Below are 15,641 nucleotides of genomic sequence, written 5' to 3' on the forward strand. Positions count from 1 at the left end.
CCATGGTATCAATAAGCAGCAGATCATCCGCAGTTAGAATAAAAACTATAAATATTTCAATATGTTCAAACTGGCTTTGATGCTGAAGCATGGCTTTGAAGCTTCAATGTCACCGGCCTTTAAAGTTTCCATCAGGCTCAGGTAACACTCAAAGAAAGAGTGAATAAATAAAATAATATTGCAAAAAACTTTTAGCTGCCAAACCTCCTTGAGGCGTGACTGTGGCAAGAAAGATCAATAACATATGATAATTGACAACAACAGTATTTGTAGTAGTAGTAGTCATTTGCATTAGTTAACATGAAGATGGAGTGAGTGATGTTGTCTGTGCTCTACTTTACATTTCATAGGAGAAGCTCATCAACATGCTACTGCCTCGCCTCTGATATGACATTATGCATTACTAGCACTAACATGCAGTAGAGGTCACAAGTAATTAATGGCATCTTATTGAGCAATAGAGGACCAAAAGTCAAAATTGCATTAAAGCTACAACAGAGCAGATTTTTATGTTAAAAGACACTTCACCTAAAATCATCAAGCTGTGTTCAAATTGTCCTAGACCTGATTTCATTTATAAAGAAGTCCTGCTTCTATAATATACTGTGTTTCAGGTTTTATGTATTACAGTCTGAAACATGACCAGTCCAGACTACACAGTAAATGGAATGACTTTTTTATATAACCATCATCTTTCCCAACCGTTTTAACCTATATCTTTCTTAAACATACTATAAAGAGATATTCTTACAGGCCATTCTGCAGGTAACCTAATAGTTCCCTAATAATTATAAAAGATTTTTAAATGTCATCAGTCGGTTATGTTGAGGATTAAAATGACAAAGTCTTGGGTGAAAATGCATGTGACAGTTTCTAAAATACCTACTTCCTCCTGCCTGATAGTTGAATTGGTTTATTTGCACCTAACCATCTAATTAAAATACTGCCATCATTTTTCACTTCACTGTGACCTGTGAGAGAATATTTTAATAAGAGGTACATCAAAATATAGTATTTTTTATTAAAATCTTATTAGACATCATTGTTAGATGTAATGTGTGTGTGTGTGTGTGTGTGTGTGTGTGTGTGTGTGTGTGTGTGTGTGTGTGTGTGTGTGTGTGTGCTCACCTACACTCTAAAGTAGCAGCTGCTCTTTGGTTTACATACGTTTTGAGGTTGTGTTTGGCTTTCTTAAATTCTGATGGCTTTCAAGGAATTTTATGTTTGACTTTTCTTTTTTGTACAACAGAAAATGTAGTGCTTTTACCTCCAGGATGTGTGTGTTTGGATGTATGTGTGTGTGGAGATATTATTTCTCATTACTACAAAAGGTCAAATAAAGCTTAATCCTACTGGCTGGAGACATATATACTGTTTGGTCATCATTTGGTTCCTAATTCATATCATCATTTTTGGTTTGTGTTTTAATTTGTTCATTTTTAAAAATACCAATGCATTCTGGGACTCCAGTTCAAAGCTCCCTGTTGTGCCTATGCAGAGTTCATCTTTGCCATGGTATCACAAATTGCTTTACACAATATGCAAATTAACTGTAACTTTCTTAAATGAGATGAAATAAGTTAACAGGTTGGAATGAAGTAAATCTTTTGCCATGACAATAAAACATCATTTCATTAATTTCCCAAATCTGCTTGTTCCTGTGTGATGTTTAGTATTTTTTGATTAAAAATTAAATCCTCAAAAATGTAAAGATTCATGACTTTCAACTATTAGACACTGACATTGCCTGAACATGAGCACAAGGGAATATTAAGAATAAGTAATTCAAACTAGTTGGAAGCAGAAGAAAAATGATGAATGGAAAGAACTATTGGAGAAAATTGAAAGCATGGCAAAAATGTGCGGTAATGATGACTGTTGAAAGAGCTGCAAGCTGAAATAAATACATACAGTACATGTAGATGTGTGTGAATGTGCATATATGTGTGTTTATGTGTGAGTATATTAAAATGGTTTTGTGGATGTATCTGTAGTCTTTGCTTAGCCTACATATTTAATGCTGTAAAGGAATGTATAATGAGTATAAAAAAAGAATTTACTAAAAAACTAAAATGCTGTATATATATATATACATATATATATATATATATATATATATATATATATATATATATATATATATATATACGTGTATATACATATATATATATATTAAAATAAATTCAATCAGATCTTATCAAATGCCTCGATACCACAACAGATCAAATAAAGTGTGTGAATCAGGATAAAATAAGCAGGAGGTGGAATAAAGCAGCACTGCTATTCTATTTGCATCTCTCTTATTTTTCCCTCTATTCTTCTGTTTTTGCTTTCATCCAATTTTCCCATCTCCTCCACCTTCTGGTTTCCTCAGTGGTAAAAGGGACTCCCCTCAACCAGCATCAGATTAAACTAAATCATTTAGTCTATGTTGTAGAGCTGTACATCAAACAATACAAAAAATACTAGAATATAAATAAAAAGCTTCTTGCCTTCCCCCTCTGAGGCCCCACTGAGGGAGAAAAGAAAAGGAGGAAGGAGTGGAGGGTAAAGGAGTGTGTGTGTGTGTGTGGGGGGGGGGGGGTATATTTTACTGTATCTCATTATTCAGCCATTAGCTCTGTTCTTTCTAGGGAAATGCTACGCTTAAAGAAAATATCCTCCCCACAGCTGAGCTATAAATTAAATTAAGCCATTGCTTTAGCTCTGTGATTTTTGCAAAGGCGTTAAACATGCGCTGTAATTGTTTCCGTCCATAATTGTTTCTTAAATAAATTGACATTTTTTGATTTTCCACCTTGCAATTATGTTTTCTTTTCATCCAAATCATTAGAGAGAAAAGATGTATGCAACCAAAAGTAAACAAAAAGCTTTTTTGTTGTTGTTATTGTTGTTGTTGTTGGATTGAACAAAGCCCTAGAGCAGCTGCTTGTAATACTTTCTCATAACATTGGGATCATGCAAATCCTGGAGTAACACACAGCTAAATTGATTTACAGGAGGAATAATGTATTGAGGAGGAAATCAATGGAGTGTTTTTTTATTTATTTATTTATTTATTATCATTTTTGCATAAATGTGTGTATGAGCAGCTTTGATGAGAGCAGGTTTCTGATTTATTTGTGTTTCCTGCTTTGCAAAACAGCAGCAGAACAGCTGTTACTATTATGAGTTACTGACTGGTCTGCCCTAAACCTGTCTGCAAAGGGTTAAAGGTACGGCTCAGCTGCTCTCATATTGGTGTGTGTGTGTGTGTGTGTGTGTGTGTGTGTGTGTGTGTGTGTGTGTGTGTTGTATGTGTGTGTGTGTGTGTGTGTGTCTGTGTGTGTGTGTGTGTGTGTGTGTGTGTGTGTGTGTGTGTGTGTGTGTGTGTCTTATTCTCTCTGTCTCTCTCACATGCTTGCCCTTTCTCCTCCTCCTCCTCCCTTCACCCCCCCCCCTTCTCTCTCAGCCACTCCTCTCCCCTCCAATCCCTCCTAGCCCTTCTTCTTTTCTCCAATCGCTCCCTCTCTTTCCTGAAGTACCTCCCAAGCTTCCTTTGTCCCGCCTCCTACCTACACCTCCTCCACTATTCTTCTTTCTATGTTTCTCCCCTCCCTCCTCCATCCCTCCATCTCTCCCCTCCGTCCGTACCCATTCGAATGCCTTGGCTTCTCCACCTCTTTCTTAAAGTAAACAGAGAAGAACAGAAGCAGAAGCATCACTTTGCTTGTCTGTGCACATTAGACTCCCACACACACTCGCTTTCAGCCGCTCAGTGTGTCTGTTGGCATCTGCGGTAGTGTGTGTATGTGTGTGTGTGTGTGTGTGTGCGTGCGTGCATGTGTGTCTGTTTGCATGAGCGTCCCTCGTCGGCATCCACTGAAGAAGTAACTCTGACTGCTCATCGCTGCTGCTGACAGAAGTAAAGAAGCCAGAAGGGAGGGGACAAGAGGCAGAGACAGAAAGAGAGGTGAAAGGATAGATAGAACGGTACATCTGTCAATAGAGGTGTAACAGTATCTCTATGAGTAAGGTGTCCCGTCTCCACATGCTGTGCTCTATGGCAAACTCTGGCTGTGTGCTACTGTCCGGGTCCGGGATGTTACCCCATTCTCTACAATGCCCCCCTGCTTTCCTCTATCTGCCCCAGGTAAGAAGCACTTATGAGCACACACACCCCTTCAAACTTCTACTTTTCCTCCCATTTCCTCTTGTGCAGTTTTTAATTTATTTCATTCAATTTATTTCTACTATTTATTTGTACTTTGGCATTGTGTTATTACTTTTATTATGCTTTCTAGTTTCTCTGTCCCACATCCTCACTTACTTACTAAATACACCCTCTACATCTTTTCTTTTCTTTTCTTTTTTTAAATCTTCAAGTTCCATTTTTTGGAAACTTCCATGCTGCGTCTGTATCTTCTTCACACTTCTGCTGGTAATCACAACTTCCTTTTAAAATATGCCTCTCCTCATCACTCTTATGAACTCTCAGTGCTGTTGAATTGATGAGCACATGGAGCAAGCAACCCTATTCCTCTGTGTGTGTGTGTGTGTGTGTGTGAGGTGTGTAAGGTTTGAATTGAAGTTAGTTTAAGGTTACGTTACAGTTTGGTTTAGGCTGTCCACAATGAACAGTCAATGCAATGTCCTAATAAGGATAGCTGCACAAAGTTGTGTGTGTGTTCAGTGGGCAGCAGGACAGGGACAGATGTCGGCTCAGAACTGAATTAGACAATAGAACCAAATGAGTCCTGGCTCACTTCTTGGAGCGGCCGCCTGACTGTCACTCAGATGGCTCTGTTTTTATTCATTGTGCCCTGTTTCCTCAGTTATCATCACTCTGTTTGTTTACTGTAAAAGTACTCAATTGACACTGCATTGATCAGTGCTCTGTTGCATGGCTTGTGTGTGGGTGTGTTTGCGTATACTTGTGTGTGTAGCTGTTTTTACTACTGGCAGCATGTGCAGTGGCAGGCGGTCCTTTTTTCTCTAGACAGTTTGTTATTGCGGCCGTATAAAATATGATAAGACTAGAGAGAGCTGCCATATAAAATATGAGCAGGCTGCAGTGAGCTAACCTGCTATGTCCAGACTCCAAATAGCTGCCACACATCACCTTTACAGGCCGGCCCAGACCACCAGCTTGCTGGCAACACACACATGGGTACAAGCATACACTCATGCACACACACTCATACACACAGAGCATGCACCAGCTGGATTCCACACACACACACACACACACACACACACACACACACACACACACACAAACACACACACATGCGCACACACTCTCACTCAGTTCCATGCGGTGTCACAAACAACACCAGTCCTCAGGGAAACAGTCTGTTAGTCCCTCGTATAGTGTGTGTGTGGGCATGTGTGTATGCGTTCATCTATTTGTTTTCATTATTTATTACACACATGGGGAAAACCCTACCACATAATGTTATGCTATTCAGCCTTTCTCTCCACTTTGGTTTAAATCGATTTTTAATCTACAGAAAAAAAAATAAAGTCTTGTCAAATTAGAAGAAAATAAATGCTGATGTTTCTTTACAGATGTCAGAATAATGGTGGTTCTGTAAGCTTCTCTTTACATTGTGAGTTTTCCTCTGTAGCTCAGTGACAGTGGACTTGACACTGCAGAAACAGGATTTCGTTGACATATTTTCTTCTTAACAATCAAACAGTAAAAGATTTCCATCTTTCTTTCTTGATTGAATTTAAGAGTAATATTTGATGTTTCACATTAGTTTCTCTCTTCCGCCGTTTCCCCTTTACTCTTTATTTTTTAATGTGCTAAAAAGAAAAAAAAGAAGACCTGAGGCTCTACGGCTCTTTTATACAAAGCTTTTTGCAGTATTTCTAGCAGGAAGCATTACACTACATTTTAAAAAGAGACAACGCGGATCACATGGATCACAGCTAAACATACCCCCCACCCCTCACCCCTCTAATACATTCATCTCTTCTATTCCTGTATTGGATTTCCATTCTCTTGCTCTTCTTCCATCCTCCTCTTTGTCTCTCTCTCCCTCGCTCTCTTTTTTTTCCCAAGGCAGTGGCTTGGGAAAAAAGTCATCTTAAGTCAATACGATGTGGTAAATCTGCTTGTGCAAGCTTCTCTGCTCTCCCCAGGGAGGGAGGAAGGGGTTGGAGGGAAGTGGGCAGAATCTTTACTAAGGCGCTCCTAATAGTTAAACACTTCCTGTCTACTCGTCAAAATACACTGTGGAATGTGGAGAAATAAACCTCAATCTCTCTCCTCAATCGTTGTGCTTTTTCTCTCATGTCCCACTTGTATTTATTCTGTGTTTTCTGTTTTCTGTCTCTTTTCTAAAGCTTGTATATTATATATATTATATATTATTTGTTTCATAGAATAATAGCATGTATTCTTTTTTTGTTATTGTTTTGTTAGTACACACAATTGAAACAACTTAATCATCTCCAAATCCACAATAAAACAGAAGTAATACTTCATATCATACCATACCATACCTTACCACAATTTAACACCAACAATAATTCATACCTTAGCTCAGAAAAAATACCTGAGCTACCTATTTTGTAATCAAATAAAAAAATTATTAAATAAATAAAATCATATTGAATTTGACGCCATGGCCAAACAAGGAGAGAAATAGAAAGGAGATGAGTAGAGGAGTTCAGGACCTCGGACAGTTCCCTCACTGAATGGAAATGAAGCTTGAGTGAAGAGTTGCATCTCTCATAAACTGTGCCTACCTCACTTTTATTTTTGTTATTAATTATGAATTCATCATTATTAATGTCTCAATTCTAATTTATTCATCATTTAACTTGTAGTTTTGTAAAAATCTTTAACTTGTTTTGTAAAAGTGCTATATAAATAAAGTTATTAGTATTATTATTATTATTATTACTATTATTATTATTACTCAGCCTTTGTATTCCATGTATATTTGTTGAATTCCAATATAGTATAGATTCCCCTTTCATAATGTAAGATTTCTCTTCTATAAACCTGACATGAGGAAAGGCTCATACAGTAAAGAAAATCATTCAACGAGCTAAAGCCAAGTCTTAAAACAATGCTACGGACACTTTGGTAGTAAAATATGATGTATGACAGGGACATTACAAAAATGATGCAATTAAATGATACATAATATGTTCAACATGCTCAAATTAACAATCTCAGACTCAGCTGTAGATAAAATAAATAGGCATGTTACTGTACCATCACCACCTGTGTTAGCGTGTTTGCTTTAAATTAATTAGCTTTTCACTTTCCCAGCATTGTGAAGCCTGACTTTTTCCTGTCAGGCCTTGTGTCGTGGTTGCTGTTGTGTTGTGAAAGGCTGAAGTGATTTGTGTGGTTGTTACTGAAGGAAGAAACTTTCCATGTTCCTGAGCTGCCGACTTCAAAAGGCTCACTGCCTAATATCATCAACATCCTGCACTGCAGTAGTTTTACCGCTTTTATCAGCATTTAGACAAGAATACACACCCGTACACAGGCTCTGATCGCACATGCGCACACACACACACACACACACACACACACACACACACACACAGTTGTTGTGTACGTTTGTTGTATGCACTTTGTAATCTGTTTGAACCAGCAGCATCTTTGCTGATCCTCTTCGAGACAGAAATGAATCTAATGAGTTCAGCAACAGCAAAGAAGTACAACAGAAGAGGAGTGATGCAGCAACAGAGAGATTAAAAAAGGGAGAGGGAACGCAAGAAAGAAAAACAGCATTTCAGAGAGATGGTACTCTGCTGCTAAATAGTGCAGAGAGGAAGCATGTGATGGACAATGACATGCAGGCACTATACCGTATTAGAACTATTTTGGGGGAATGATGAAATAACATTTCATTTTGACAATCTATATTTTAATATGTTTTTGAATTATTTTCCAATGTATTGTTTTATACAAATCTGCTGTTTTTTCTCTGCTGTCCTGTTTATTTAATTATTCACCATAAGCGTACTGGAATTCCACATCATCTCACTATGCACACTACTGTAGGCCGATGTCTAACCTGCCTGCATGATGTGTGTCATGGTCTCTCTAAACTCATCTCCAACCTTTCATATTTAAAAACATGTTTTATTATTTTTTTATGGCTCTGTTCAGGCACTCACTGCACCTAGTAATGTTTTGGGAAAGATTGTGATCTTGGTATATTGTAATACAGAAATATAAGAAAATTGACAGTGGATGTATGTGCAGCGTACCATGCTGATGGAAACTGTGATCTGACAAACTATATTCACTTCTACTGCTGCTTCCATTGCTTTCTTTCTTTCTTTCTTTCTTTCTTTCTTTCTTTCTTTCTTTCTTTTTCTCTGTGTTACTGCCTGCCTGTCTCTAACTCTTACCTTGTCTGTCTTGCTCTGACTCTAGCTTGCTAAGCCTTGATAAACCATCTGCTCTGAGGCCAAGTTCATACCCAACATGTTTTACATCTCTCAAAGTTACAGCTGAATTTCTAATGTCATTCTTTCACCTGTTTTAAACACACACACACACACACACACACACACACACACACACACACACAAACACACACACACACACGTCTCTATTAGACAGCATGTTCGGTGTCTCATTAGCTTTTCTCACCCATGTCCCCATTTATAAAACAAGAACAATGTAATTGGATGAAACAGAGGCCTTTGTTTTTCTTCTCTCCATCACTCCTTCTCTCTTCCTGTCTTTTCCTACTTGGTTCACTTCATTCTTCTTTCTCTTGTCCCTTTTCTCTTTTACTCCCCTCTTCTTCTTCAACTTTCTTTATTCCCACATTGTTAGATGAGGAAGTTTGCATTTCACCTTGAAATCCCTCTCTTCTAAACAGCAGACGACCAATCATATAGCAGTTAGGATTAAGAGGCAGAGTCCTTGTGCTCTGTCTGGTCTTTCACTTAGTTTGATTTATTTTTCTCTAGATTACAAAGAAACTACACTGCCAAAGCCATAAACAACACACAGGTAGCACTTATCAACAATCAAACCAAAAAAAGGTCACTGCTTGATATAATTAGGTGAAGAAAAATCATAAAAGGGAAAATCTCTCTCTCTCTCTCTCTCTCTCTCTCTCTCTCTCTCTCTCTCTCTCTCTCTCTCTCTCTCTCTCTCTCTCTCTCTCTCTCTCTCTCTCTCCCTCTCTCTCTCTCTCTCTCTCTCTCTCTCTCTCTCTCTCTCTCTCTCTGGTGAGAGTTACAGTGACAGTGTTGCTGGAATGATAGGCTGCTATTGAGATATTTGTGTCTCATAAATTCACCATCATTCAGCTGTTATTTACAACCATTGTGTCAGCTGTGGATGTCCAGAGAGAAAAACATTGCCATGACAATGTCCTGCCTATGATCCCCCAGAACCCCCCCCCCCCCCCCACACACACACACACACACACACACACACACACACACACACGCACACACACACACACACACACATACACACACACACACATATCCACCACCCTGTCAGTATGTGCTCCTCCTCCCACCCCATACATTTACCCTGCTAGGAACTATCTGAATCAGCATCAGCTTTATTGGCCAAGTATGTTTACTCATCACTCAGTTTCTATTGGCTGACAGTTTACTCACACACAACAATGTTCAGGAAGACACACATGGACATACAGCTAAAAACACATACAACTGATGATGGATGTGCAAGTCCAAAGTGATGCTGACATTACTGCAGGAGCGGGGTCCAAACACATTTAGTCTTGCAGCCAAAATGATAACAAATGTTACAATGTTTAAAGAGTATGGTGCATACCTGCTCTATGTGTAAAGTGCTTTAATATGACTTGTTGTGCTTTGGCGCTATATAAGTAAAGATTGATTGATTAATCGAAATGTTCGGGTTTTACACCATCAGTTGTCTCAAAACACAAGATTGAAATTGGTTGAGCCTTGATGTTTGAGGAGAAAAACATGAATGTATTACTTCTGCTTTGAGTTCAGCCATAGTCATAACCATAGTTGATGACATTAATCAAAAAATCCTAATAAATAATAAATCATAGATAATTTGAATGACAGAATGACTGCATTTTCCCTGTCAAGCTTAGATGACCCTGATGAAGGTCAAAGGCCAGAGCAATATGAATTATCCTCCCTTGATTTTGAGGTAAATGAACAGATTTGGGTTGTCATTAGCAGTGTTTGGAAGTACACTATGCTCAAGGCCTCAGCTTAACTTGAACTACATCAGAATTGTTTGACTTACACTTAATGTCAGAATGTGCTAAACACCATACCTTCTATTAGTCTATATGACCAGTATGCTGATAATGTGCTTGTCAGATGGTACGGAAGCTTCAGAAACTGAGTAGTGGTTTCTGTGTATGCTTCCATATCTTTCATTTGTTCTGTTTTTTTATTTACACTGAACACCTGACCCCAGTTGCACTGAGTAGCTGCCAATGAAATGTTACTGGAAAAGAGTATCTTTGTTGACTCAACTAGGTTGGAAAAATTGTCTGTGAGCAATGAAGCGAGCTGAAGTGACACGGAGGAACAAAGTGAGAGATTAATAAACAAGGAAAGCAATAGACTAGAAATGAGAGAGGAAACAAGTGAAGATGTGGTGCTCAGAGAGGAGGATGGAGTAGGAGGTCACAGTTTAACATGCCTGAAGTTTCAGGTTCAGTGTTAGCTAAAGGTCTCTGACAGCCGAGCAGTAAAAGGTTATCCGGACATGCCTGCTTGTTAGTGCAGCAGTGATATGACAGCATACAGTAGAGGGGGGGTCACAGGGTCAGAGGTTGTGACAGCAGGACTCCTGGGGGGGAACCCTGCTGTCATCTGTTTAAGGTTACACCCCAGGCTTTTTAAAAGGGGTGATGAGAGGCAGTCAGTAATTACCCCAGTGTTTACCCCTGGATTCACTCAGCTGACTGACATGACATGCAAGGCTCCCTGAATAAGTGTGTGTGTGCTGGAGAATGTGTGGTTGTTTGTGTGTACATCTATATATAAAGCAGAGTTCACTAGTTTTAGACATATTTTAATCATTTGATTTTGTTTACTTTTAGTCTATTTTTTTCCTTTTTTTCTAATTGTCACCTTGTATTTTTCATTTGTATATAAACAAACTTGTATATATACAAAAGCGTCAAGGACCTCACTCAGCTCTCACACACATGCACACATGATGGATATTTGTGTACCGCCCTAATCAAACGTGTCCCTATTCCTCCTCTCATCTTAATTAGCATTAATTGTTTCCCATTAACATGTGAACAAGGTGGAAATTGAATCACGAGAGGAGTGCAAATATTGATGTTAATTGACAGAGCTGTTTTTAGGAGGCGCTGACTCTCCAAATGTTCCCATTAACCCTAATTTGCATAAATTAATCAGCAAAATTTGTGAAATTAAGTGGATTAATCTGGTCTCATCGCTGGCTGCTTCTGCTTCTGCTTCTGCTATGTGTAGTGTAAAATAAAACTGTTTCAGTTGTTAGAATACTGTAACAGAGACAGAGAGAAAGTCTCACTGTAGGACTTTGAGGCAAAACACTGGAAATTTTTTACCACCTATTACACACATACTGTACACTCACACACAAGAAGTGAGGGAAAACAAGAAGGAATGAGATAGTGAAGAAGCAGGCACTTGAGTGTGTGTGTGCGTGTGTGCGTGTGTGCGTGCGTGCGTGTGTGTGTGCGTGTGCATGTGTGTGTGTGTGTGTGTGTGTGTGTGTGTGTGTGTGTGTGTGTGTGTGTGTGTGTGTGTGTGTGTGTGTGTGAAATCTGATAAGCCCATTGGACGTTGGCAGGCAGAGTTTTGGGGAGACAGATGTAAACTCAGCACTTTACCCTCATGAAAAGGACATCAAATCCCTGACTCTCTGCTATGAAGCTCACCTATTGATTAGAGAAGCCAAGCATCTTAAAAGTTCACATAGAGGCGGGTAGAAAAACATTTTTGGTGCAAACTTGTATGTATGTATTCTCTGTAATGAAAGTAGTGCTAGTATTGCCACTAGTAGTGCCATATTAAAGCATCCTATTGGAGTAGTGTCTTACTTGAGTTGGCTCATCAGAAGCCCCTGCCATCAGACATCAGTATATGAATGTATGTGAATGGGTGAATGTTGCTTAAAGTGTAAAAGTGCTTTTAGTGATCAGGAGACTAGAAAGTCATTATAAGTGTAGTCCATTTACCATTTAACAAAGCAAAACAAAGCACAACTATCCAAACAAGAAATTAGCTTACATAACCAGGATGCCAAACTGAATCTAATGTAAACATGTTATTTAGTCATTCAGAAAGGTACTGACTAAATACATTGTTGAGATTGAAATGAAAATGAGGAGCAGGTTGCAGGTATGTGTCATGGAAATAGTCTGAAAACACTTACCACAAATATGAAATAATACACAAACACTGCTGGGTTGAAGATTAAACAATTATTATTGTACAATAAGGCGACAGCATACATACAGAATGGCATCAATTCATCTCAATGAGCAAAAAGTATGCCTAAATTCTTTCTAAGAGAACAAAGAAATCATCTGTGATTGGTCAAACATATCAGCCTATATGATTTTACCCAATAGAAGATAACCACAGAGCAGAACATATATGAATATGCACATCCTACACTGGTCATACAACCCCAAAACAAGACATTTCAATAGGGTCCTCACACCCAACACAACATATGAGCAATGGGCTTCCTAATAATAACAAAACACATTCCAAGACACACAGTGATGAGACAAAAGCAGAGATCCTACATCCACAATCAAAAACAATTGTTGATTCTTAGACCGTGTAAAGTGAATTCAGACATTTTCTTCATAACGCATTAAATAGGTCTGTAAAAAGCATTTCAACCATTTAGATTTGAATTGTGGAGCTAGGCTTCACAAACTGTGTTTCAAGATTTCTGTGTTCAGGATTTAGTGGGCGGGTCTGAAAAACATAAGCCCGCCCCTGCTGCTGTAGATGTATAAATACATTCAGCACACACTACTACTACTACAGTCTACAGTTAGCCAGTTAGCTGAGTTAGCCACCGAGTTAGTCACTGAGTTAGCAGCAGAAAGCTCTCAGATGCAGCGTCCATGTTTCTGGTAGAGGTGGTGACTTTGATTGACAGGTGACACTTGGTAGGGGGCGGGGTTTCAGCAAACTTGGTGGGCACTCCCACAGCGTTTGGGAGCAGAGAAAGAGGCTGAGTTTTACACAACTTTGAAGCCTAATTTCATATATTTGGTGATTTTCGAATTTCAATTCAAATTTGGCAGGGTGGTTGACAACACACTTTTCTGTGGTATGTTAAACTCAGAACACATATTTATTCTTACTTTACACAGACTTTAACTTTTACACATGATGGAGGCAAAGACTGCTCAATACAGTGGCAGAGATACCAGTGCCATAGGGCTGAGTAGTGACTGTGAATCAGGCTGAATGTGTTTATGTTGTATAAGAGCATGTTATTTCGTCAGTGTACAGTCCGTCAGAGTAACTCTCCCCTCCTCCATCCAACAGCCTCTTAGACCCTCACCAGGGAATATCCGCACACTTCTTCTGGATTCCAGCCAGCTCCACACTCACTGTTCAGCCTTCTGCCACACTGGGAATTGCCAGCAACAAAACTCCAGCTCCCTCAAACTTCTATGTCACAAATCTTTCTTTTCTTTCCAAGTGGAGAGCACTGTGTTCAGTCCATGTTGGCTGGATGGCAAAGATACTTCATATCACAGTGTAATGTGATTTGGTTGGTATTGTTGACCAGTCACCTCATTATTTTACTTAAACACATCATTTGCTGCCACATGCTGACATACAGCATATTTTACTAATAACATTTTGACACGGAAAAGAACCCTCATACCTGAAATATAAAATAAGTAGTTTGTCATACCAGAGTGAGCCATATGAAACTTACAAGAGATGGATGTACAGTAAGTATGTAAAAATGCCACCTGCATGGACAAAGGCTGCCTAGTTTCTGACTGAAGATGGAGGTCATGAATGAAAGAAAAGATTCCAAGGTATGAAAGATAACAAGCTGTTTTAACTTAAAATGTTAACATGTACAAAATGATAAAAGAAGCTTTTGACACAGGAGACATACATGCTGTCATGTCTACATTCTACATCCTTCAGATATTTCCTCAGCACATTTTTAAATACTTTATGTGATTGAACACAAAAGCTGTAAGTGTGATAACTGATCTCCTGTGTGTGTGTTTTGGTGTGTACACATGTGGTGAAGCTCTCTGTATCCTAAAAAAACAGTGTGATTAAGACCTCTGGCGTGAAAAGTTCACAAACACACACACGCACACATGCAGACCATGCAGCGCTAATGCTGTCCTATAGCTGTGAGCGAGGCCACTCTGAGCCATTTTCATTAATTCCACACCATTAATGAGCGAGAAAACGAAATGGAGAAGGAAAATATGGCTATCAATCGCTGCTGTTGTTGACAGGTGTATAATGAAGTATCAGTGTCCAATTGAATTGTCCCTAATTACACCAGCCTCCAGATATTGCTTCATCTGTGCCAGTCCTATTAATGTGCAAGTGTGTGTGTGTGTGTGTGTGTGTGTGTGTGTGTGTGTGTGTGTGTGTGTGTGTGTGTGTGTGTGTGTTTGTGTGTGTGTGTGTGTGCGTGTGTGTGTGTGTATGAGAGAGAGAGAGAGAAAGAGAGAGAGAGAGAGAGAGAGAGAGAGAGAGAGAAGAGAGAGAGAGAGAGAGAGAGAGAGAGAGAGAGAGAGAGAGAGAGAGAGAGAGAGAGAGAATATATATATCTTAGTATAGACTCAAACATGCTTTTGTTTTTACATAATGCTTTCTTACATGCACACACACACATACACACACACACACACACACACATATATATACACACACACACACACACACCGCCTGATCTGATTGCCGTTTCAGCAATGGACCACCAGTGAAATGGTGGCTTAATATTATCAGATGAATTCAATTAATATAATCTCATTTCATCTTAAGTGCTGCTCTCCTAATTAAGTATGTGGAGACGCAGGGCACAGACCACACACTGGATAGAAAAGCATGTCAGGGAGTGTGTGTGTGTGTGTGTGTGTGTGTGTGTGTGTGTGTGTGTGTGTGTGTGTGTGTGTGTGTGTGTGAGCTACTATTTTATTTTACTTATTTTACTTTTAATAATCTTTTATAATTTTACAATGAATATATCTGCCAGCATGGTGATTTCACTTACAACCTACTTGACAACTTTCACTTTCATACTCTCCTCTCTCTGCTTCTCATCACACTTCTCCTCCCCTACAGAGTCATTCCTATACTGTGCTGATGATCTAATGGTTTAATTTCCTCACTACAGGGACTGTATCCATAAAGAGAGGAAACAAGCATTTAGAGTGTAAAGTAAAATACTGACTTTGTTTCCTTTGAGACTTTACTACACAAGATGTTGATGAGTGTTGTTTGATTTGAGGGTATTTTAATAAAAGATAAGGGTCTCTTAAAGCAAAAGCATATGAAAACATATTGTTATGGCCCTTTCCTAAAAAAAACACTTACATATACGGCTATTGCACTGACCAGCTGCTTCTTTAAAAAACAAAAACAAGACAAAAAACAGCCACATACTGCAATTCACACAATATAAAAATAAG

General features: G+C 38.8%; 1 protein-coding gene across 2 annotated transcripts in view; it reads left to right on the forward strand.

Moving 5' to 3' along the window:
• rbfox3a (RNA binding fox-1 homolog 3a) overlaps positions 1-15,641 on the forward strand; it is a 259,104-nt gene that overhangs the window by 62,146 nt on the left and 181,317 nt on the right. Inside the window, exon 1 of one of the 2 annotated variants that reach the window (XM_053341234.1) lies at positions 4,007-4,132. The exons of the other annotated variant lie outside the window; for it this stretch is intronic. Coding sequence (XP_053197209.1) covers positions 4,007-4,132 — 126 coding nt within the window. Of the gene's footprint in view, positions 1-4,006; positions 4,133-15,641 lie in introns of those variants that run through there. 2 annotated transcript variants of the gene reach the window in all.

Source organism: Scomber japonicus, chromosome 20 (genome assembly GCF_027409825.1).
Source record: "Scomber japonicus isolate fScoJap1 chromosome 20, fScoJap1.pri, whole genome shotgun sequence".
In the NCBI taxonomy this organism is placed as follows: domain Eukaryota; kingdom Metazoa; phylum Chordata; class Actinopteri; order Scombriformes; family Scombridae; genus Scomber; species Scomber japonicus.